The 24,976-nt window shown below is 41.5% G+C and overlaps 1 protein-coding gene across 4 annotated transcripts in view; it reads right to left on the bottom strand.

Annotated features, from left to right (window-relative positions):
* Window positions 1–24,976, bottom strand: part of Tpd52l1 (TPD52 like 1) — a 103,329-nt gene that overhangs the window by 12,202 nt on the left and 66,151 nt on the right. For all 4 annotated transcript variants that reach the window (XM_057761480.1, XM_057761481.1, XM_057761479.1 and 1 more), the window contains 2 exons: window positions 15,975–16,123; window positions 2,483–2,584 (listed from right to left, as the gene is read on the bottom strand). In XM_057761480.1, coding sequence (XP_057617463.1) covers window positions 2,483–2,584; window positions 15,975–16,123 — 251 coding nt within the window. The remainder of the gene's footprint in view (window positions 1–2,482; window positions 2,585–15,974; window positions 16,124–24,976) is intronic.

Below are 24,976 nucleotides of genomic sequence, written 5' to 3' on the forward strand. Positions count from 1 at the left end.
TACGCAGTTGCTTTACTACTCAAGTAAACCTAGTGTAGCGACATCAGTCCCTTCTCAATGAAAACTATGACTCTTTCTGTGAAGTTATAATCAGTGAACAGCCTGGAATTCCTGGGAAGTGAGTTATGCATTGCACTAAGACAAAGCACTTTAAAACAAGAGCAAGGGCCATTGACTGGAGGGTATCACACTTACCACAATTTGGACAGAAGTACACCAACACACGATCTATATGCTATATCCTTTGTTCACACAAAAAGCCTTTATAAGACCCAATGGGTCCCCATCACAGATGCATGCTGCTTTCCTTCGGGTAAGGACCACCTTGAGTTGGCTATATAATAAAGGGTAAACTAGCACTTGAATGCATAGCACATCCATAGCTCTTTAACACCCCAGTGGCATTGCTACTTGGTTTTCCCTTGCTTCTTCTGTGATTGGATGTAAACCAAGAGCCCCCTTGTGTATGCAAAGTAAATCATCTGCTACTGAGTTATGGCCTTATCCCCACGTTCCTCTCATCTACCAGGTAAAGACCATCCAGGTAAGGGTGAGACCACTTGCATCCTGACGCAATCACTTTTCCAGATTCTGAGCACACTCTTGAAGAGGTTCAATCAAGGAAAGCACATTTTTTTTTAAATGCTTCAGAGATGTTTATATGGACTCATAAAGATGGTGGAAAGATATTTGGCAGTGTTGTACAAGGTCAAATGTTCAAGAGAAAGTTGTCAACTGCCTATGTAGAGGATAAACTTTATAAACATGTCAAAATATATTTTCTTATATATAATGGGCAGAAGGGTCTTTCTTGTAAGGGATTATTTGTTCAGATAAATGGTTCGATGGTTCTGACATGACTGCAAACCTTACCTGTAATAAGATAGCAGTAACTAATAATACAAAATCACACGTTGTCTCTGAAGGCTTTCAGTGTCCTTTGATAATGTGGTATTAATAAAGAAGTGGATAAAGCAATACAGAGCATTCATGTGCATATCAAATTAATTCTATATGCACGAATGCCTAGTAAAAAGGGTTCATGAATATGAGGAGTAATCCAACAACTTTTGATGTAAGAAACTAAATACAAAGATATGAATATTTACAACTAGGTATCAAAGCTTTGGAGAAATAAGTTTCAGAAATCTATGACATAAATGTCCACATAGTTTTTGAAAAGGAGAAACTTAAAACTTTCCAACTTAAAAAAAATTATCTTGGGGCTGGAGAGACCGCTCAGTGGTTAAGAGCACTGGGTGCTCTTCCAGAGGTCCTGAAACCACATAGTGGCTCACAAGCATCTGTAATGAGATCTGGCACCCTCCTCTGGCGTGCAGGCATACATGGAGGCAGAATGTTGTATATATAATAAATAAATCTTTTTAAAAATTATCTTGGTTTCTATGAGAAAAATAAAATCGATTTCTAAAGAAAAATCTCCTAAACCACATCAACCAAATTCAAAATATATTGACAGGCATTTAAACAATACAAATATGACAGCAATAACTGTGGGAAACATTTCTCTCACATATAACATAAAACAAAATACCATACAGCACCATTTTCCTTGTTTCTGCAGGAACGATGCTTTGTTTAATTCAAAGTCTATCTCCATGTTGTCCCTAGTCTCTGTAAACTACGGACAACTGTAATGTGGGAGGGACTTAAAAGTTTTTCTGCTGCTGTATGCTGTATGATAATTCAGTTATTAAAAATAAAGGTATATAAGTTGTTAATATATATCAATATACTGGTAAGGTAAACAAAGAAAATAGTATCATTTTAAAATATAAAATATACAAGATGGTTGGATACAAAAGTGTAACCTAGAATAATTTATCAGAGCAGATTTCACTGAATATTTTCCAATATCGTTTAAATTAAGATATGTGATGTTTAATATTCATTGTCAACTGGTTAGATTTATAATCACTGTGGAAACATGTCTCTGCATGCGTCTGTAACCTTGTTTCCAGATGGGCTTGACTGAGGAGGGAAAACTCACTAGCCCATGGGTTGGGGTCCAGACCTAAAAAGAGAAGGCCAGCATTCCCCTCTTTCCCCTGACTAGGGATACAAGGTGACCAGCTGCCTCAAACTCCTGTTGCCATGACTTCCTGGTCAGGATGGGCTATACCCTCAAATTATGGAACAAAATGAATCCTTCCTGAAGTTGCTCTTGTCAGAGCAAAGAGACAAGTTGGCTACTAAAACCAGTCAGGTTCTTTGTATCCTTGACTATTCTGAAACCCCTCCTCATTCCCTCTAACTTCTACTTTTATAGGTAGAAAGGGTAAAGCTGGTGCCAGGCTTCTAATCCGACCTTCCGACAGAAAATATCACAATATCCAACATGAAAATTTATCTCTGTCACCAGTCAATGTCACTTTTACCCATTAAAGAAAGAAAGAAAGAAAGAACACCCTACCAATCCACAATGCTCTTGTTGTTGTTCTGTTGTAATACCCTGACTTACCTCATATCTCCAAACTTCTTGCTGATGGCGGTTCCCACATTACTGAAAGCTGCTGTGGCCTTCTGCCCTGCATGGCTCAAGGTCTCGTGTGTTTTCTTATACCTAGAAATAGAAGAAATCCATGGGATGCATCAGAAGACAGTCCAAGAACGGAGTCATTGTAGGGAAATTCTGAGTGCCTGTGAGAGAACTCCAAGCAAACAAGACAAGACTCTTGTGACCTCAGTTTCTTCAAAACACAGAATTGTTCTTGAAATGTGTTTTCGTGTTCTTCTCAGGTGTGGTGGAGAGGAGTGAGTTTACTTCAGCTGGTGCTAGTTGTGTGTCTCTACAGGAAACATGTTTTGTGATTGAACACCCACTCCTGTGATCCATCTTAGCCCTCCGAGTATAAACTGTCTGATGCTCTGAATAAAGTTGGCTGTTGCATGGGGCTTTAGTCTGCCTTATTTTCAGACCCGGCTCCCCCAGGTTCATGCTGCCCCCTAGAGGGGTAGGCAGCAAGTGACGAAGCAGAATAGAAAGACAAGGAGAATCCAGGGTATGTGAGATGTGGAAGGAGCCCCTCATTCTGGAGTCTGGCTGAGGTTTCCTGATGGCCAGGAGACAAAAGCTCTATCAGTATCAACAGAATTGATTGTGAAGGTTGCTACATAGAGACATAGGGCCTTTTAGATACTGACATTTCAAACAAAAATGTTAAAATAGCAACAAACCATACTTTAGACCTTTGAGTTTAACTTTCCTGTAAACCTATAAATTTCAAAACTATTTCACACACACACACACACACACACAAATCCATTAATTTGGTGTTTGTTTATGTCTCTGAAGAACAGATTATATGTGGTAAGCCCTGGCTGGTAACCTGTCACACAGCAAAGGGAAAGGAGGAGGTGCATAAAAGGACCCTCTAGATTTTTCCCCCACAGAGATCTGAAAACAGCATATCCAAAATGTAATTTTACTTTGTACATTTTACACATGACTTTATATTTTAAATATGGAAAATTCTGACCACATGGAACAACAGAGTGCCAAGTGGTTTATGAGTGATATAAGACATTAAAATTCAACTTGCTCCTAATAGTAAGGCAGTTACCATAGCAAGAAATGTAAAAGATTCGGATAAAAATGACAATCATTATCACAAAGTTTTAGAGCTCTCTGATCACCTAAGGGCAAACACTGAGAGCCTTCAGAAAGAAACTGTACTCAACAGAATCCAAAAGCAGTATACTGAACGCTAAATTAACTGGGCTCTACAGCATTTAAATGGAATGCCTTTGGCCTTAAAAAGCAGAAAGTTGGGGCTGTAGAAAAGTCCAGTGGGTAGTAAAAGTATATACCGCTCTCACAGAGGACCCACACCAGGCTACTCACAACCACCTAGGACTCCAGTTCTAATCATATATGTGCATTCACATGTATGTGCATGCACACACATAGGCACACAAATCAAAAATAAAGAAAATTATGAAAATAAGAGTACGTGTTTACAAATAAATGAAGAAAAAATCTAGAATTCCTACCCATTTACATTCTAGATTGCTGATAGAGTTTTCACAAAGAAGTAATGGAGCCATGAAAGAAGACCTATAAAAAGTACATTCAAAAACAGAATGGGGCACTGTGGAAGTCTGGAAAACACTGCACAATATGCACATAAAACATGTTCACGCACTATGGATTAGGATTCAGAGCTAGCTTTATTCTAGAACTCTCTCTAGTAACACCAATAACACAATTCTGAAAAAACAAACAAACAACAACAACAAAATAAATAAAACAGTCAAGAAACAGTTTTCCTCTGCAAAATTTCTCCTGCACAGTGGCGAGAAAAGGGAACAGTCCATTGGATGGGAGACTAGTACTACCTTTGACCTTTTCTTTTTCTGTCCACATCCAATCCATCAAGACACCCGCCTGATTCACTTCAGTTTTCCCAGTAGAACTAAAGCCTCCCAATTCTTCCTCCATGGTCTCTGCTGCTCTCTACTTCCCCTGGCCTTGTCCCTCACCTGGGCTCTTGTGACGATTTCCTAACTTATCTTCCTAATTCTGTCTTTCTCTCCCGACAGTGTCTTTTTAACACAACAGCCAGTAAAGAAACATTCTGCACACACCCTTCACCAAGTCCATATGCACCGCCCTTCCATGGCAGCTTTACACAACCCTGCCTCTGCCCCATCCCTCCTCCCATTGCTTCAGCCACTCAGGATGCCTCACTGCTCCCGGAAGATGCCAGAGCCCATCTTAACCTGGGGGACTCTGTTCCAGTTGCTCAGCTTTGTGGCACCATCACATTTGACAAGAAAGGGGTTAGGTTAATGTCAGTGTCCTACTTTGAAGGGTTAAAAAGCCTGCATGAGGGAATTTGGACTGCTCTTCAGTATCGAGAGGGAGGGGGAATGGACTGGGGGGAGGAGAAGAGGAGTGGGGATGGGGGAGGGGAGTGGGGGGAGGGGGCAATGTGTGGGAGGAGGGGAGGGAAATGGGAAACGGGGAGCAGTTGGAAATTTTAATTAAAAAAGAATAAAAAAAAAAAAAAAAAAGCCTGCATGACGAGGAAGACTAGAAGCCACCTATCTCCGTCCAATAGGACCAGCCGGAGCTTCCTGGAACTTTGGCCATGTGAGTGTCAGCATTAAAGAGGTCACAGAAAGGGAGGAAAAGGCAGTCCTAAAGTCTGAGAGTAGACTACCAGGCAGCCACCCAGCACTGACTCAAGGGACCTGGAAGACACTACAAAGGAAAAGGGAAGGGAATGGTGCGACAACTGCGATCTTCACAGCAGCTGAGTTGGGCTACTAGAAAATTCCTTCTGATGTCAGTCTGGCACCGCTTTGGCAGCATCTTGCAATTAGCCTGCATATTTACTCCTATTGTAAGCTGGCCTATGTAGTTTAACAGTATGTGAGAAGGCTTTGAATTTTGACATCTTTTGAACATACGTGTGACATTCTGAATTGGATGACTCAATTTAAAACTGCCCAGAAATAAGGTCATATTGTAAGCAGTCAATGTTACATTGTTTTAAAGGCACCCCAACCCCCAAAATGGGAGGTAGGTACACACAAAGGTCTGTTGATGTTTGTGTGAGTGACACTTACGTATCAACAATGAAAAGTGCATCTCTATTTCCAATTTCAGTGCCACAGTGCGGCCTGATGCATGGCTCAATGCAGTACTTAGGATGCCAGGGCTCCTTATTTCTGAGGAATAATCCATAAATCTATTTTGTTTTGTTTTTTATTTGTTTTTTGTTTCTCGTGTGTATGTGTGAAGCTGAGAGTTGAATCTAGGGCTTTGAGCCTTTAATGTTAAATCTGAAGGCCATTAGAAACAAGTCCTTTATATGACACATGGTGAATGGAGCCATGGGAAGGTGCTATGGCTCCATGGTGACAGAGCTAGTGCTCCCCCTCCCCCCATAATGTCCTATCACCTTGGAGATGACACTGAGGTGGCTGGGTCAGTTTTTTACAGCTCCAGTTTCATGTAGAGAAATAATACTGTTGCTTAAGAATTTTAAGATGTAGGGGAGATCCTGTCCCAAAGATGAACAAAGCCTGAGGGATCCCAACTAAGGTTGTCCTCTGGCCTCCATAAATATGTAAACATGTGCATAAGCAACCACGCACACACACACACACAATTCTAAGGGGTGTGTGACACAATTCTAGGTGTGTGTGTGTGTGCTTCATTTTCCACCTCTTCATTACACATGTTGTTTAAGAACAGTTAGTAGTCATTTTGCATGGTGCTCAGAATCAATAAGCAAGAAAGACCTCAGGGGGTAGGCAGTGAGAGGGAGTTCTATGTGGGAAGTGATTACCAACACCATAGCAACCAAGGGCTTATGAGAAGTAGGTCATTGAACTCAGAGTACTTAGAGGCTCCAAGGAGCACCACTTACAGCACTGCCTACGTGAAGAGTACTTCAGAGGTTGTACATTGTCTATACCCTGTCATTATAGCTGGAGTCCTGACTGAACTTGATCTTAAACTGAGGGAACAATCTTGAGGGAATAATCTATTCCCACCTAGATGCTAGGGACCCAAGCCCTGAAAATGGCACTCCTGTCAGGCCGCTGATATTCCTGACTCTAAAACTGTGTTTACATTTTTACTCTTTTTAAAATTAAAATCTAATTTAATGTATTATTATTATTATGGTTTTGTTTCATTTGTTTTTCGAGATAGGGTTTCTCTGTAGCTTTGAAGGCTGTCCTGTAACTCACTTCGTAGACTAGGCTGGCCTCTAACTCACAGAGATCTGTTTGTTTCTACCTCCCAAACACTAAGATTAAAGGGTGCGCCACCACTGCCCAGCTCATGTATTATTATTTTATCTGTGTATAGTGTGCTGTGTGTGCATGCATGTATATGAATGAGCGTGTGTGCACTTATGTGCCACAGTATGCATGTGGAGGTCAGACACCTACTCTCAGAAACTGTTCTCTTCCGCTATCTTGTTGAGACATGGTCTCTCTTACTGGCCCTATGTGTCCTGCAAGCCAGCTAGCGTAGAAGCTTCCAAGAGATTTTCTTGTCTCTGCCTCCCATATGTCTGTGGGAGTCCATATCTCCTGCAGGAGTCCATATCTCTGTAGGAGTACTACAATTACAGATGTGAGCCGCCATTTTGGGCCTTTTGTGGGTTCCAGGTATCAAACACAGGTTATTAGAGTGCAGTTAACAGGAAATAGTCTTTGCTTATTACCAGTTGAGCTTGGTTGAAATGCTAAGCACTTAAGAGTCAGGTGAACTGTTTGGCCAGTACATAATGTATCGTTTGTAGATCTCTTTGGGGGTTCCTCTCCAAACCAAATAAAAAGGATTCTATTGACTTTTTCCATGAATGCCCTTGGTATTCACACACAGTACAGGATTTACAATTTTAATAGGCAGGGCTAATATTCAAAGGGACAGAGCATTGCATGGTTTGGACTTAAGCATTTTCTACATATAACCAGAAGAAAGGACTAAAATATCATCTGTTTTTTAGAAGATATTTCACAGCATGAATGTATGTCCCCCAGGAAGAGAGTCAAAAGAGTGCCTTCCCTTAACGACTGCATTTCAACATCTCATCAAGGAATGCACACAAAACCATTCAGGATCACTTTCTTGCAAAGGCATCCAAAGTCATACGTCATTAAAATATAAATCTACCACTTCTGCCTGGAGAAACAAATCCACTTCCTGGTTTGGGTAATACAATAGAATCCAGAAGGTAAAGGGAACTGGCTGCATGAGAGAGTGGCTGTGCTCAACTTTTAATATTAAATCTTTCATTGTCACTGATGCTTTGAATGCAGCAGAGCTACAACCACTCCTCACAAAGAGAGGTAATTATCATTGGGACCATGGAGACCTGAAATCGAGCCCACCAGCAGAGGGCAAATAACCTCTCTATTCAAGCACTGTGAAGTCTCTGAAATGCAGTAAGTTAGGCTGTATTCTTTATGTACAGCTTATGTATTGAGCTTTTCAGATGGAGGAGTTTCCATTCCTTTAAAAAAAAACTCCTACCCTCTGTGGACCTACCATTTGGTCTGTGGCACAATGCACAGAGGTCTATTAGTGGGAGCACTTCATGGGTTCACAAAGCAGAACCCTGCTAAAACATAAATAAACATACTGGCTCTAAGGCACCCATCTGCACCCTACCTCCTTGAAACCACCCTTCTGCACCCTACCTTCTTGAGACCTAAAAGAAAACAAAAGTCCCAGTGTGGAAAAACAAATGGCCAAGAACAAGAGCAACAACTCCCCCCCCCCCATACACACAGGTGACCCCTTGTCCTGCGTCTGTATTGCTCAACTATTTCTGTAAAGGAGACAATTGGAGTTCATTTTTTAATTATTCTTGCTCGTTGGGTCCTATGGCAGTTTGAATCCTATTGCTGAAGAAACTATGCCAAGATCTTTCATTAGCATACCATAGATTTTCTTTTCATGATAAATCAAACTAAATAGGTCATGATTACCTAATCACTATGCAAAGTATTGCCTCTGGGAATCACACACATTCTCTGAAAGCTTAAATTCTTTTCAGTGCTTTGAAGTCTGATTCTTCCCAGCTAACTTGCCACAGCTAATCATTTTCTCATGTTCACATATTTTTATCTGATAAGATATAGAATGTGTGTTAGAATGGGAGTCATGGACACTAATACAGTGGGCTTTAATTAATTTAGGGGAAAATAGTTGTCAACACTCTTTCCAACATATGATTAATAAGACCCATCCCCCACTTTCCCTCAGCAGCCAAGCAAACAGGGTTAGGTAAAGACTTGCTCCTGAAATTATACGGTTGGTAATCTTATCTCTCCTCACTCCTGAGGGACTGTCTCTTCTCTACTAAGGAAAGTTCAACTTCATTCCTAAAAATTAGTAAGACCACAGTCATTGAATGTATTAATCTCCAAGTCCAATCTTACAGCTTTCGATGATATCCATGGGCAAATGACTTATACACACACACACACACACACACACACACACACACACACCTGTGCCTTTAACTGTTCTCAGATTGTCCTCTCAGTCTGACATTTCTTTCTGGAGTAGTTCAGACATGATCAAAACAGTTCTCTGAGTGCCAGCTCCACCTCTGTGTCTCAGTCCTCCTGATGACAGCAGAGAGTCCCTGCAAGCCAGTAAAGCACCTGGCACCATACAAGATATACACCACTAAATCACTGTTGCCTATCACGTTGGTACTGACACGGTCTCATTCCCTGTGTACACAGAATCCAGGCTGCCGTAAGTGCAGCCCACGAAATCACAGCCATGCTCTACTGACATTGAAGTATGGACCAAATGGACGCTGTGTTGTTCAAGCATCCGCGTGAGTCACACCCCATCACTTTGCTTCCCTCATCAGCTACCTCCAACCGACTGGGATGTCTTGGTCAGACTGACCTCCAGATCCTCCCCCTGTTTTCCATGACTCTTGCTTACAATGACTTTGCAATTCCCACCCATACCCCTCCACAATCTATTACATAATCAAATGGAAATGATTCATAAATGTGCGTCAGCCCAGGCTATTTCCTGCTTCAAACTTTCCAGTAGCATCTAAAGCCCTTGGCATTGAGTTCTCACTTGCCCTAGAGGCCTTAGAGGCTGTGCTGCCCACACAGCACACTGCAGACAGCCCAGACTTTCTTGAGAGACTGTCAAGTTGGAAGTGTAGGTCCCAGCCCCTTGCATCTATCCCAGCCCCCAGTCCTGGTCTGGACTCCAAATTCCAGCAGACCAGGTCCTGACCCCATCCCCAGGGAGGGGTCAGGACCACTCCCCAGGGTATTTAAGTGATCTCCCAAAAGAGGAACACATGGTCTTTTTTTTCTTCCTCCGGGGGGGGGGGGGGGGTCGCATTTCCGTGGCTTCCTGGTTTCCCAATCGGGGCTACCCGAGAGTGCAGAACTCCCATTAAACCTGGATATTTCTTAATTTGGCTTGTTTTGATTTGGTTTGATTGGAAATTTTGCATCAGCAGGGAGCTCATGTTAGGAAATATTCCTAACAACGACTTTTGGTTCCCCGAAGCTTCAAAGGTAGTTCATGCCTCAGAGTCTTGGCATCCACTTTTTCTCAGCTTGAAAGTTCTTCTCTAGATCATTTAGCTTTGGATCTTTCCAGTCTGTCAGGTGTCTGTTAGAATCAGGCTTTAGAACAAGATTGTCCTGCCTGGGACACCTTACCAGCAGCCTCAGCCCTCTTCCAAGTCTCTAACTGGCAGATCACCCTTTACTGTTGTCTTCACAGCACTTCCTGGTTGGCCCTTCCTGGCAGTTCCTCACAGGTTTTTCCTGGCAGTTCCTCACTAGTTGATTTCATTATTTGTTTCTTCCTTGTTCCCTTTCTACACTGACAAAAAGGTAGGCACATACAAATCACAATCCCAGAGAACCAGGACAACAATGAGGACTCTAAGAGAGACATACATGGATCTAATCTACATGGGAAGTAGAAAAAGACAAGATCTCCTGAGTAAATTTGAAGCATGGGGACCATGGGAGAGGGCTGAAGGGGAAGGGAGAGGCAGGGAGGTGAGCAGAGAAAAGTGTAGAACTCAATAAAATCAATTTTTAAAAATGGTAGAAAAGAAAAAAAAAGAATATGAGACTCTGGGAAACTTAAACCAATAAATGCAAATTTTAATAAAAAAAAGCTTGATAGAAATATTCCTCTCTGAACCAGAGTTATGCTTAAGTGGCAAACATCTGTAGATGCCATGAAGTTTCTTCAAGGTGTCCATGGAATATATGAAGCAGCTAGTGTTGATATGAGGGCAGCTTGTCTGGCTGCTTGGTGGGTGGATAGTTCTTCACTCAAAGAAGCCATGGCACCAGCTAAGGTCTAATAGCTGTCAATTTGAGGACAAATGTTCCTCCCTATTACCCTAACTTTGTAAAGGAAACAAGCATGAAAAGAGTGCCTGCAATGAAGACTTATATTAACATCAAGAAAGAAAGAAAGAAAGAAAGAAAGAAAGAAAGAAAGAAAGAAAAAGGCACTTGTCAATCCTGTTGTCCTGAGGTGTAGAGTAGCCTGGAGGTAATAAGCACCTAACTGGAGACATTCCTTAGCACTTGTTGGATAAATAACTGGGTAGGACCCTTTACTGGCTTTCTGTTCCCTGAAGAAGGAAAGTAACTTTCTGCCCCTCCTCCCAAACCAAGCACACTAACAGGATGCACTTCTTAGGAGTAGAGCCTTCTCTCCTGCGGTGCCATCACCAGTGTGTCACCCTCAAGAGGCACCACCTGTCTCTCTTGGACTGATTACATTCTGGAGACTCTTGGGAAACCCTGCTCTACCCAAGCCCTGGAGTGGCCACATCTCCATGCAAAGCTCCTATCCTGTTTCACACTCCCCCAGTGTCCCGTATTTATCATTCCTGAACAAACCAAACAAAACTCTTATCTTTCTAATTCTATAACCCCAGGGACTAAATCTGTGCTATTCATCCAAGAAGTTTTCCACCCAGTAGACTGCCTGGCTACACCAATTTGCTTTTCAGACACGAAAACACAGACACTACCCATTCTTCCTGGCATGAATAGCCTGAAGACTTCCTGAAACCCGCCTGCAGTGAGTCCACATTCCAGGATGCACATGCCTCTCTGCTCTTCCTGCCCCCATCCCAGCTTGGCACACTGGACACACCCTGCACAGCTATTCCTTCCTCTCCTTCCTCCCCACCTTCAGCCACTAAACTACTGTGCTCACATTTGGTTATCTAACTTCTGAAGTGATTAGGGAGGTCAGATGAAGCAATTCTTCTTATTCCTATACCCCAGAGAGAAGTTTAGATTAGTATGACTTGAAGGCCAGAGACCTAAATTTAGTACAGAGGGAACTAGACACAGGGAACTAGACTGTGTTCAGCCACACGGTGTCAGGAAAATTCATTGGTATTTATCATCAAAGGGCAAAGACAGAAACCCAGACCATTGATACATAAACATATTTAATCTAATGCCTAATGCTCCATCATCCTTTCCTGGAGGTTGTTCCTATGGTGGTGTTGCAGTACTATTTTAAGTTGATGTACACAGGTATGTGGTTTATAACCTTTTCGCAGCTATCATCAGAGGAGGACGGAAGGTTGGCTAGCAAGCCTCTGGAGAGAAACTTCAAAGACCCCGGAATCCATGCTCTCTTCCTCTAGGATGCATCCTAGCTAGATGAAGCATTGGACATGTGCACATAGCAACCCAGAGGGCACATGGAGCACACCACAGGTGAAGAGAAACAACTGTTCACATGGAAACAAAGGCAGCTACTCTGGGGAGCTTCAGGCTCCTTTCAGGTCCAGCTCTTCATACAAAGGGCATCTTCCACAGCACTGAAAGTTTTTAGACATCAGTACTTAAGAACTAGCAGGTGAAATTAACATCTCACAAAAATGGAAATAATTGCTGTCAATCATCAGTGGGACTTCTTACTGCCAGGTACTAAGCCCAGGGGCAGAGAACTGCAAAGAGAAAAACCGATTTCCACATAGGTACTAGTCATACATGGAGACAGTATTTTCACATGCTAATGAATGAAGCGGGAAAGAAATGCATAACTCAATGGCAAAAGAATCCTTGAAAACTGACCTTGGGACTAAAGCTAAGGCTTGGGATAGTAAGCCCTTCTGATTTCCCATCAGCCACTAGTACTCCACACACAAAAAGAAGAAAAAAGTCTTATATGTAAAACCTTTTCCATATAAGAGCAGCTAACAAGGAAAATATTTAAATCATCAAAAAGAGCCACATATGGACTTTGGGTCTAATTTCAGCATGTGAAATTTTATTTGTGTTTTTAAATTTCAAGTACTTTATAATAAAGTCTTAACAATATTTTTTTAAAAAGAGTCATAACTAAACATCTCACGTATGTTAAAAAAGAATCCAATATGTTCACCTGTACAAACTAAGAACATTGCAAGCCAAACAACTTGTAGGTTCAAGTCCGACTTTAACTGCTCTACAAGAAAAACATAAGGTATATTTCCAAAGAGAAGAGGCCAGAGCTTTCGTTTTAGTTCATTTCCCACAATCTGTACAAGAACTGTGAATGAATTTTTAGATTAATTGAAGATAGAAGCCAGGCAGTGGTGGCCCATGCCTTTAATCCCAGGACTAGGGAAGCAGAGGCAGACGGATCTCTGTGAGTTCGAGGCCAGCCTGGTCTACAAGAGTTAGTTCCAGGACAGGCTCCAAAGCAAAAGAGAAACCCAGTCTCAAAAAATCAGAAAAAAAAATGAATATATATAGTGAGTGTCTCATATTCTGAAAAAAAAAAAAACCCTGTCCATTTCCAGTTTCTGAGGAAAGATGACGAAAGGCTGAGGAGATGGCTCAGCTGAGAAAGCATCTGCTATAGATACATGAGGACTTGGGTTTGTATCCCTAAGAATCTACCAACAAATTGAGCACTACAGCATGTGCCTGTAACCCCACTGCTGGTGAGTGGGGAGACAGAGAGATCCCGAGAGTTCACTGACAATAAGAATTGATAAGCTCCAAGTCCAGTAAAATGTTCTTGACCTTGGCTCAATAGATAATATGGAAGGTGATCCAGGATCTGCAGAACCTTTTGTGGCTTATAGCTGCAAGGCTTGACACAGACCTCAAAGGGCAGATCACACGAGGGGCTAGAATTCTCCCTCGACAAGCAGGGTCTGGGTCTATGCGAGTGCACCATGATGCTCAGACATTCATTCAAGTCTCTCAGTTTGAAAAGACCGAGGAGAACTAACACAAAGCCATGGGGAAACTCAATAAGCAGTGTTAAACAGTGAAATACTTTCCTCCGTTGAGTGTTCAGAACATGGTTACCCTCAACAGGGGTGGAGTGAGGGTGTCAGTGTCTGGCTCCATACCAAAATTCAAACCTCTCTATTAATATTCCCTTCATTTCCGTCATCTCTCTTATAACATTCCTGATTCTGGGACTCTAAAACAATTCATTTTGCCACCTTTCAAGTTTTAGAAAAACAGCGTCAGCAAGTGTTGTCAGGAGACAAGTTTGTAGACTCTGTGTTGTCCCCTAAGGATTTGTGAGCAATTTTAGGCATGCGCTCTAGCACTTTACCCCATGCCCAGCTGTTTGTCATCACTTTTGTGTCTGGCTCTGATGAATGGCACTTATCTTGAACAGAACAGAAAACTGGCAATGATGAACTAACTCTGTCAGAGGCCTACACATCCCTTGTTCCAGGAAACAGCTAACTTCAAAACATAGTCCTGCCCTGATGCCAGCCAAAGATGCCTGAAGGCCAGGAATCTTTCTTCACATGGGCTATCTAATGCTGGTCGGATGTGAAGGTTGCCAGAGGGACGAGCAGGCAACTCTAACTTTACTACTGTCTCATCCCAATGCCAAGTCTCCTGGCCTTTCCATCCCATGATAACTGATAGTCACCAAGGTAACAGGATCAGAAAGAGACACAACAAGAGTGAAAAGAAGAAGCACTCAACTTTCCTGGAAGCCTCTGCCCATTCCCAGGAGACATGAGATAGTGGTACCAACTCATTCCAGTCACAATGGCTAGCTTCAATAAATAAATCTGATAGCAAATGCTGAAAAATGTGGAGAGATAGGAATCTAATCCAGTCTTGGTGGGGTACAAATTAATATAGGCATTGTGGGGTACAAATTTGAGATTTTCCAAATATTAAAAATAGAACTATCATATGACCCAATTATTTCATTCCTGGGAATATCCCGAGAATCCTATAACCTATCACAGATATGTGCAATCCCATGTTTATTACTGCTTCTTTTTCTATAGTAAAGAGTTGTGACTCAACAGATAAATGGACAATGAAAATCCACTATGTATATACATGTATATATGCACATACATGTAAAGTATATATATACTTGTATATATGTATATATTCATGCATATGTGTATATGCATATATACATGTATACATAATGGGTAGATGTGTATATTTACATGTATATAGTCTATTTTCATAGATAGACAAATAGATATAGATTAGATATAGATATAGTGGAATACTATTTAGCTCAAACGTAAATATAATCACACAATTTGCAGGAAAATGGATGGATTTAGAATATATAATATTAAGTGAGGTCACATAATTTCTGAAATATTCATATTCTCCCTCATATGCACAATCTATGCTAAGCCAAATGTGGGGGGGGGGCTTACCATGTAGAAATGAAACAAGAAAGGCTACTGTTAGGGCATAAGAAAGGACGGGATGTGGGTAACGAACACGAGTTATGAAAGAGAATGTAAAGCCACTTGTTTTTCTAGTTCTCACTCTGTCATGGAATTTTTGGTTTTCGTGGTGGATAGATGTATAAAAATATATTTGGTAGTGAAAGTATAAATCCATTGTGCGTAGCTGCTTTTATAAATGACTCTTCTAACTGCACAGAAGCACACGGAGGTACATAGACTTTGGGTCTAGTTCACTTTGGAGTGGTTTTCTTCTGCAAAATTCTTACAACAAAGTTGATAAATGAAACAAAGATCAGAGCATGGAATTAGAGTTTGGTTGTTTGATGTTTGGTGTCTCATAGGCTGGCATCTAACTTAGTACGTAACTGAGGATGACCTTGAATTTCTGATCCCCCTACCTCCACCTCCTCAGTGTTAGAAGTCCATCACACCTTCATGCCGTGGTAACGCATGAACCCAGGATTTTCTGTATCTAGGCAAGCACTCTACCAGCTACATCCTTCGGTCCTGGAATAAGAAGCCTTAATCCACACAAGTTTATCGCAGGAAGGTCTTTTTGATGGTTTGCTATTCGTGCAATATACTTACTTATCACTCGTATTTCTTTCCTTTGCTCCTAAAGAAAATACTTTCTTGACACCTACAAGCCCCAAACTACCTGGTAGGAAGAACCAGAGGAAAACCGGAAGAGCGGCGAGACCGCGGACTCCCTAACTTCCTGAAGCCCCCCCCCCCCCCCCCCCCCCCCGTACTCACGCAGTTGTGGTCTGCATGTCGTGCCAGCTTCGGCTGAAGTTTTGCTTTAACTCGTTCATCAGGTTCATGCCAAGTTTCTGTTTGATCTCAACCAGATGTCTTTCTTTTGCTGACAAAACTTGTCGCAATGTTGTGATTTCGTCTTCTAGCTACAGGTAAGAGAAAAAAAAATGACGGGGTGCAACGTCAGAGTGAGTGAAAAATGTATTTCCAAAAGATTGTGATGCTTCCGTGGAGTCCTGTTAGGGGCCCCACGCTGCCAACCCCAAAGCTTAACTATGCAATGAGACTTCACGCTCTGAAACTAAAACTAAATATTTAGGTTTAAAGATTCTCAGAGTACTCAGTTTCCCTTCTAATTGATTCAGATTGGGTACCAAGATAGACAAGAAAATAAAAATAATCACCTGTAAGCCTACAAGAAAATAGGTATTTTTTATTATATTTATGTATGCATTTAAGAACACTTGTCTTGAGCTGCCTTCTTTACAACTCTGAAACCTGGACAACGAAAGGCTCCTCAGAACAGCGGCTGAATGTGTTTGAGATGGCACATCTCAGGAGGATTCTAGGCATCACACGAATAGATACACTGCGCAGTGATGACATTAAGAAACATCTCCATCTTCAGAAGGACCTAAACTATAGAATACGGCAACGGCGCTTGAGGCCATGTTATAAGAACGAATGACAGCAGATACCCGAAGACAGCACTGCTTGGAGGAGTGCATGGGATAAGGCAGAAAATGCTGATAGACAGTATAGAGGAAGACGTGGAACCTCGGGTATGACAATGTCACAAGCATCTAGGACTGCCCAGGATTGGAACAACTGGAGAACCACCATAAACGGGCTGCCCATGCGTGCTTATGCATTGCCAGGGCATAAATGTTGATAAATGGTGATGCATGTGCATGTAATCATGCCGAGAGTCGTGTGTGGAGTCAGAAGACAACTCTCCGGAGTTGGTTCTCTCTTTCTATCGTGAGGGTCCTAGGAATTGGGGTTGGACCCTCACAGCAAGTGTCCTGAGATGCCTGAGCCGTCTCTCTGGCCCAGTACTTATGTTTACAGAGAAACCCTGTCTCGAAAAACCAAGAAACAGAAAAAATAAAATAAAAATAAAGATTGGTTTTGTAATGCCGACATCATTTAACAAAACGACTTCTTTTCGAGTGTTACTAGTAATGTTTGCTTAGTTTTGTCAACTACACGCAACTCTACTGGGATAGGAATATATTTGGCTGACATTGTGCTGTTTTCAATCTAGTGCCATAAAAGAGGGAGGAGCAAGGGAGGTGAGGATACATGGGAGGAAGGAATTGGGTTACGTTCTCTTTAGCAATTTATTAACATGGAGCTGACACACAATAAATGGCAAGTATCTTAAATTGCAATTTGTAAGTATATATAAGCATATATTTTACATGAATATATCTATGTAATATATGTGTATGTGTCTGTATGCACTTATACACGCACACACATATGTAGTGATATTTTATTTGTCTTTTAATAAAGAAAGCTTGCCTGAAGTTCAGAGAGTGAAACAGCCACACTAGTCAGCCTTACAGTCCAGGCAGTGGTAACACACACTTTTAATCCCAGTAGCCCCGCTAGTTTGCAACAGAAACCAGGTGGTAGTGGTGCACGCCTTTAATCCCAGCACTAGAGAGGATTATAAAACGGAAAAGACAGCTCTCAGTCTCAGTCTCATTCTGAGATTTTGGAGGCAGGATCGCCATTTTGGACTGAGACAGAGGTAAGAGTCAGTGGCAGGCTGTTTTCCTTTTCTGGTCTTCAGATTGAACCCCGATTTCTGCCTCTGGGTTTTTATTAATCATGTTACACACGTATGTATATTTGCACATACACGTATACCCAAGCAGTCACATTACCATTGGCACCTGAAAAATATATATACCTCCTAGCCATTCTTTGTAATTTTCTTTCCTTAAATCTTCCCTGCCCCCCTAACTTTTGCCCTCACGAGGCAACCACTAATGTTCCTTTTTTCACTCAAGTTGAGGATGCAGTTTAAGAATGTTAAATCATTATGTCATACCTTGTTTGTTTGTTTTGTTTGGCTTCATTCACTTAGCCCAGTTTTTTGTGGTTGACCCATGTCACTGCATTAGCAAGGATCTTTTTCCTTTCCACTGTTGGGCAGGTTTGCCCGTTTGCTGTTAAGGAGCATTTGGATTCAGCTAATATAAATAAAACCACTATAAGGTTTTGTACAGAGGACACATTTCTTCTCTCCTCAATGCTGCATACAAGAAGATCACTATAAAACTGATTTTTGTAAGTTAATTTCTACCTAAGGAATTACATAAAATACCCAGAATTTGGGGTATTGCAATATTCTATAAAATAAACTTAAGCCTCCCAAAGTCTAACTGTTGTGTTATACTTTATATTGCTTCCCAAAGTCTGATTTAACTGTGTGTGTTATACTTTATATTACAACTACATGGATTGCTCTGGTATTAGTGCTTAACTTCCTATTTCTACTTCTGGGAAGCATAACCATTCATGCTTTTCTTCAGCAAGGCCAGAAAAACCATCGTGAGGACGTCCTGGGTACGCCATGTGCCCAGAGGTAACAGGCGTCTGCCAGTTTCCTCAGCATTCTGAGTGTTTAAAATAGGGAACTTTGACTCATTTACATCCAAAGTATCACTTTATTTCTGACCACAACTTGTGGATAATCCTGCCACGCATCTTGCTAACACCTTCCTTGGATCACCAAGGAAGCTGCTGAAGAACAGTGGCTTTTAAAACAATCTCTTCTGTGGCAAAAGGACGACTTTTTCCCAGTACCAAATAGTAGGAATTGCGCTTGGACTTTTCATCTTCAGCTTTGACCCTGGTGAAGACTGAACCCGCGGCCTCACATACATGATACACAAGTACTCTGAGCTGCTCCCCAGATGGGAAGCCTCACAACGCAGATAACTACTTCAGGAACAAAGGCACAGACACAGAGGAGAAGCATTTTACACAGCACACTATGAAAGAACAAAATCTTGGAGAGATTTTAGCAACAGGAAAATGTTCCTATAGTTTAATGGTATACATTTCTTTATGTTCATGGAATGTTTTTATATGTACTTGGAAACATTTCCAGAAGGGAGACTGAATCACACGTTCCATACATATTTATAATCAGTAGAAGTGTGTCTTTTTCTTGATGACCAAGTCTTCCATGTATATGGCTAGGCTGACAGCTGAGCTGAAAGAGAAAGCCACTCCGACTACCTGAGGTGCACGCGTTAGTCTCCCGCTACGTGAGAACACAGTGTTATTTTAAAACCACAGTTTCTCTGTTCATTATTACCCTGTCATATTCCACTTTTTTATTTTTGTCGAAGTGTCTTCCTGTATTTCGTCTCCTGCCAAATATGGATATCTCTTGTTCCTTTTCCACAGACAATGCCTGGGTATCGCATCTTCCTCTCCTCTTCGATAGCTAGAGCCCTCCTGCTTCTTTCGCTTTGAGTGACTGAAATTACTGGGAGTCTGGTTCTTTCTTGGGGTGGGATGAATATGTAGGATGTTTCTGTAGTTTCTATTGTATGAAAGAAAAAAAACCCTGGGAAAACTTTTCACTTGCAGAAGTAAATGACTGCTGTAGGGCTCGAGAAAGGGCTCACAGATCTTGATAGTTCGGCCTCATGCACATGGAGTTGTATAGATACATCAAGTCCAAAGTGAGATAAAAAGCTGGTAAACCACACTGACAGAAGCATTTAGACTATCTTTTAACTCAGCATAATTTTTTCTTTCATTAGAGATAGATATTTGGTTTTTTGATTTACTTTTAAATATTTATTCCTTTGAGACAGGGTCTCACTATATAATGCTGGCTGGCCTAGAACACACTATTTAGGGTTATTTGATTTTTTTTAACTTCCTAGACAATCCCTATGTGAGAAATATTTATGACCAAGGCTAGACACTTTAATTGATTGTGATTGTTTAAATATGATTAACAAAACAAGTGCTAGCGAAGATGTGAAGGAATGGAACCTTTACGTATTGCTGCTTTAAAGAAAAGTTATTTCAGCACTGTAGGACACTGTCTGGTTTCTCAAAGCTAAATGCCAAACTACAATTTGGTCTAGTAGTATCATTTTGACAATATATACCCCCAAGAAATTTAGAATACATGTGTTAACAGTAACACAGTTGATAACCAAGAAGGAAAACAGCCCACATGTTCCTCAAAGGTTGAACACAGTAAACTGTGCTTATATATAAAGTAAGATATGGCACATTCATACCAAGAAATGAACTCTTAATACATGCTACTGTGTGGATGAACCTTGAACCTTGAGCATGTTTCTGCATGGGTGAACCTTGAAAATATTAGGCTTAAGATAAAGAAACCAGATAGCAAGAGCTCACATAGCATGTGAGTCCACATATATTGCATGTTAGTCCACACACATGAACTACTCAGAATAGGCAAAGTCACAGAGACAGCGGACAGCATGGTGGTTGTCAGAGACTAGCGGAGGGGTAAGGTATGAGAACGACATAAAGTATATGGTTTCCTTTCAGAGGGGGTGACAAACATTTATGTTTTAGAGACTCAAATAATGACTATAGAATGTTGTATGTTTGTTGACTGTGTTGAATAAACTTATCTACATAAAATACAAAAAAAACCAAATTAACTAAGTTAATTAGTTAAAAAATTAACTTTAATACACAATTTATGTTGTAAGATTGGAAATTTAACTTTCTATTTGAGTTGCTACATTGTAAGGAATTTATAACACATAGTCAGAAGAAATGTTTTGATAATCTGTTCATTGTCGGTAAGTCATTTTTCACACTGCCTCAACATCAGCCTCTTTTGGCTGAGATCCCTGGAGAACTAAGATTAAAATGCTCCTACGGGAATTGAGAGAGAAATGCCCAAGGTCAAGTCAGTCTTTTCCAATCTACACAGCCTGAAGGCAGTGTGTCTTCTTAAACATTCCACCCAGTGAGGAAGAAATCAAAAGAGAGGAGAAAGCTTCAAAATAGGTTCTGTCTTCTGATAATGCTGGCTGGGATTTTAATCACCTATTTTTTGTTTGTTTGAGTCATCTTATCTAGGAACATTGGCGGTACCAAATTGTTATATAATCACAAATCGATAGCACTGGTGCCAATACTTCCATCTTTCCAAAGTCAGGCACGTTACAGAACACGGCACATTAAATGCAGCTTGGAGGAAGCAAAAGGTAAAGACAACAAGAATTATTGAGTGAGTGTGTCTGAAGAGAGCGCTCATCAGATATTTAAACACCTTAAGCAGCTGGTGATGAGATAGAACATATACCAGAAATGAACCAGTACTTTGTAATATAGTGATAAGATTCATAAGATCACACATTCTACTTTGGGCATTAGCAATAGAGATTTTTGATTAAGCTGCAAAATAACTCAAGCTAATGATAAATAGTTATTGGACACCTACGCACACACCTACTGCACCAGATAGGGTTTGTAGGAAGTTAAGGCCTATCAGGTCAAAAGGAGCAAACCTGGAGTCTGCCTGGTGCTGTCAGAGGTCCTGATAATGCCTAGCCAATGAGGGATGACCCTGTGACTGTCAACTGTCAACGGATCAGAACACCTAGGTGCTGGGAAGGTTTATAAGTTTCTCCCCATTGTAAAATAAATGAATCTTCTGTATGCCTTCTACCTGACTCCCAGCGTCTGAGACATTGACACTGCGCCTTCTCACCCCCCTCCCCCGAGGAAGACGTTAGGGCCCAGCAACAAGGGGTAATACTGGTTTCGTGTCCAAGGAATTTTAAGAATACAAGTATAACATAATAAAAGAAACTACAGTTCAAGTTGTGTACAAAACATGTTGGTTGTATGAATCTACAGACTTAGAAGACGGTCTGAGGACAGCCTCATCAGGGTAGTAACAAAAAGTAGGGGGTGCAGGAGGCTGAGAGAAGGCAATAGGGAACCATGAAGAGGCGTAAACTGGAGTCTGTGTATCTGGCAGGCCCAGGACTGCTTTGGACAAACAGTCAGAGATAAGCAGTCCTTATCCATAGAGGTCTCGCTCTACCACAGGATTGCACTTCACCCAGTACAAAGGGAGATCGCCAAAAGACTGGTCTCTGAGGAATCTTTAACTTGATTTGTGAATGAAGAGGGTGTGCACATACCATGAGGCACATGGGGAAGTCATAGAGCAACCTGGGGGACTTGATCTTTCCTTCCCCTACTGAGTGTCAGATCTCTCACTCAAGTTGTCGGGCTTGGCCACAGGCACCTTTAACTGCTGACCCATCTGCTGGCCTCGGAGGAGTCTTCATACATACCCCATGCCTAAGAAACCCAACAAAACCTTCCAGATGCAGAGAGGATCTGCTTTTGACCTAGGAGACCATCTGTGGAGAGTTGAGACAGGGGCTGAGCTTTTCTGTTGAGATGACTGAGAGTGGTCTCTATGTTCTTATGGTAACTGGATCCTTGCAGTGCCAATAAAACCTGAATGTATCTGGTGTGCAAAGGCCCTGCAGTGCTGCCTGTGCATAAGCAGGACATTCTGTGCAAGAGAGAAAGGGTAGGGAAGCTGATTTGGGAAAAGAGCAAGGCCAAGGTGGGGGTAGCAAGGGAGAAGAAATGTGCGAGGGAAATTTGCAAGGATACATGTGCCTGTCTTTTCACTGTCTGGGGGACAGGCCCCAAACAAGTGTCTCTGGAAGTCATGATGCTAACTTTAGCCCTCGTTGACTCTTTATTTCTGAAGCTCCCAGAAATAAAACAGAAAGCGTTAAAGGCCAGTGCACCGTGAAGGTTGGAATCATGAATCCCCATAACCTGAACACAGTCACAAAGCGTCTGGTGTTAGCATCAGGATTCTGACCTCAAGAGTATCAGAAATGAAACTTGCTGGAAGCAAGATGCTGTGAACAAGAAGACAGGGAAGTCTGAGAATGCTGCTGGGCACTTACACTCAGGGAGCATCCATCTCAAACCAACGCTTCCTTTTTCCTTGATAATAAGAACAATATATGTCGACAGTTGGATACAAGAGCACACTGAATTGTGTGACGTATGTATACATCCCAATAATCCTAGAACCCAGATAAACCAAGGCATTTTATAGGAGTCAGTCTGCTCCAGAAGTCTTCTTGAGCTGACACTGGGGCTCTTGTAGTAAAGGATTTAAGGTCTAACTTCACGTCAACTAGCCTGCAGCAATTTACAGAACATAATTTTTAGATAGTACAGTTGACATAAACAGGTCATAGAACAGAATTTTGAGTCATGAGACCATGTGAAGTTAGCCTATTACCCACTAAGGTGACCTTTGTTCTGCACTCTGGCATGCGTGACCATTCAGTGGCCACACAGAAATCCAGGTAAAAAGCCAGAATATTCTGTTAGAGACAGTGCACTTGCTGAAATACTTTCCAGTCATGTTGGAGGACCAAGTTGGTCTTTAATTTTAAAATGGAATTAACTTAAGGGCAGGCACACAAAAACAGTGTCACACAATGTTATCGACATATAGACTACACAGTGACACCTGCATTTGATACAAAACAAAACATAGAAAGAAAGTAAAACAGTGTTTGCTGAAGGTTGGGGAGGGAAAGAGGGAACCGAGGAGAAAATGGTCAAAGGATACACAATTATTTTAGATAAGAGTAAGTTCTGAGGTTCTACCACCATTCAGTGGTGTGATAATGTTGATTATATATTTCAAAATAACTAGGAGACTGAGTGGTCTCAGCACAAAGAAAAGCTAGATGTGTAAGGCAGCAGATACACACTGCATCTTTATTTGGCTGCCACACGCTATCCACACATACGAATATATCACACTGTATCCCATAGATACATCCGACTCTTATGTGTGGATAAAAATAAAATGAAAACTTATAACGGAGTGTATTAATAAACATTAGTAGAACCCAACTCAGAAGGCAGGTAGAAGAACTGTTAGTTCAAGATCAGCCTGGGTTACATAGCAAGATTCATCCTCAACAAAACACAATTAAAGTAATAAAATTACAGAATAAATCTTAAAGAATGTATTGCAATTCATTAAGACCTTACATTGATAACAGTGAGCTAGTATAGCGTAGCAGCTGTGCTGGGCCCAAGGCTGTGTCCTGAGCTGGTGAAAAGGTGACAGACAGACAGACAGAAGGGAAAGCCACACTTTCATGAGGAACAAGCGCATTCCGCCCTGTGAATCGGGTGCCAAAGGAATGATGGCGTCTACCTCTCCTCTTCTGCTTCACTCTGCTCTAGGAGCCCGCCTCCAGTCCTCTCTAAGAAACAGAAATCTCTCACCGTAAGTCAACGGGTGAAAGGGTCCCACCTACCAAAGGCTTGGCACAGACCTATGCTTAGGATGAGACTGGCATTTTCCTCTCCTCTAGGACAGCAGATACAAACGCTCCAATTAAGTCCTAATTAATTGTAGCTTACCTCTCCATCCCCCGAGTCTCATTGTTCTTCAAAAGAGTCAAGTCAGCTGATTTCATGATTGACATTTTCATTAAAGTAATAAAAATATTGAAGAATTGCTTTTAAAAAAGAGATTGCAACCACATTGTGGTTTCTTTATATTTTTTGTGTGTCTGACTCAAGATCGTATGTAGTCCAAGCAAGCCTAGAACTCACTCCACATCCCAGGCCAACCTCCACTCGTCATCTTCCTGCCTCAGCCTCCTGAAGGCAAGGATAACAAGTACGCATGGCCACACCTAGTCTGTCCCAAAGCTTTAAACACATTCCATCTGATTCCTTAAGTACTTAACATTTGCACAACATCTCTACACTAAGGAAAACAAGAAGCACATACTTAACACAACTTGTTATTGTGGATTGCACAGTACCGCCCTCCACTTTACCACTGCAGACACAACCAGCATTACAAAACCCCTTGAAAAAAATGAATCATCCTGCAATGTGTTCATTTATGACACTTTATTACCTGACAGACAGCATAATTGCAACATAGGACC

This window comes from Chionomys nivalis, chromosome 2 (assembly GCF_950005125.1).
Source record: "Chionomys nivalis chromosome 2, mChiNiv1.1, whole genome shotgun sequence".
NCBI classification, from domain to species: Eukaryota; Metazoa; Chordata; class Mammalia; order Rodentia; family Cricetidae; genus Chionomys; species Chionomys nivalis.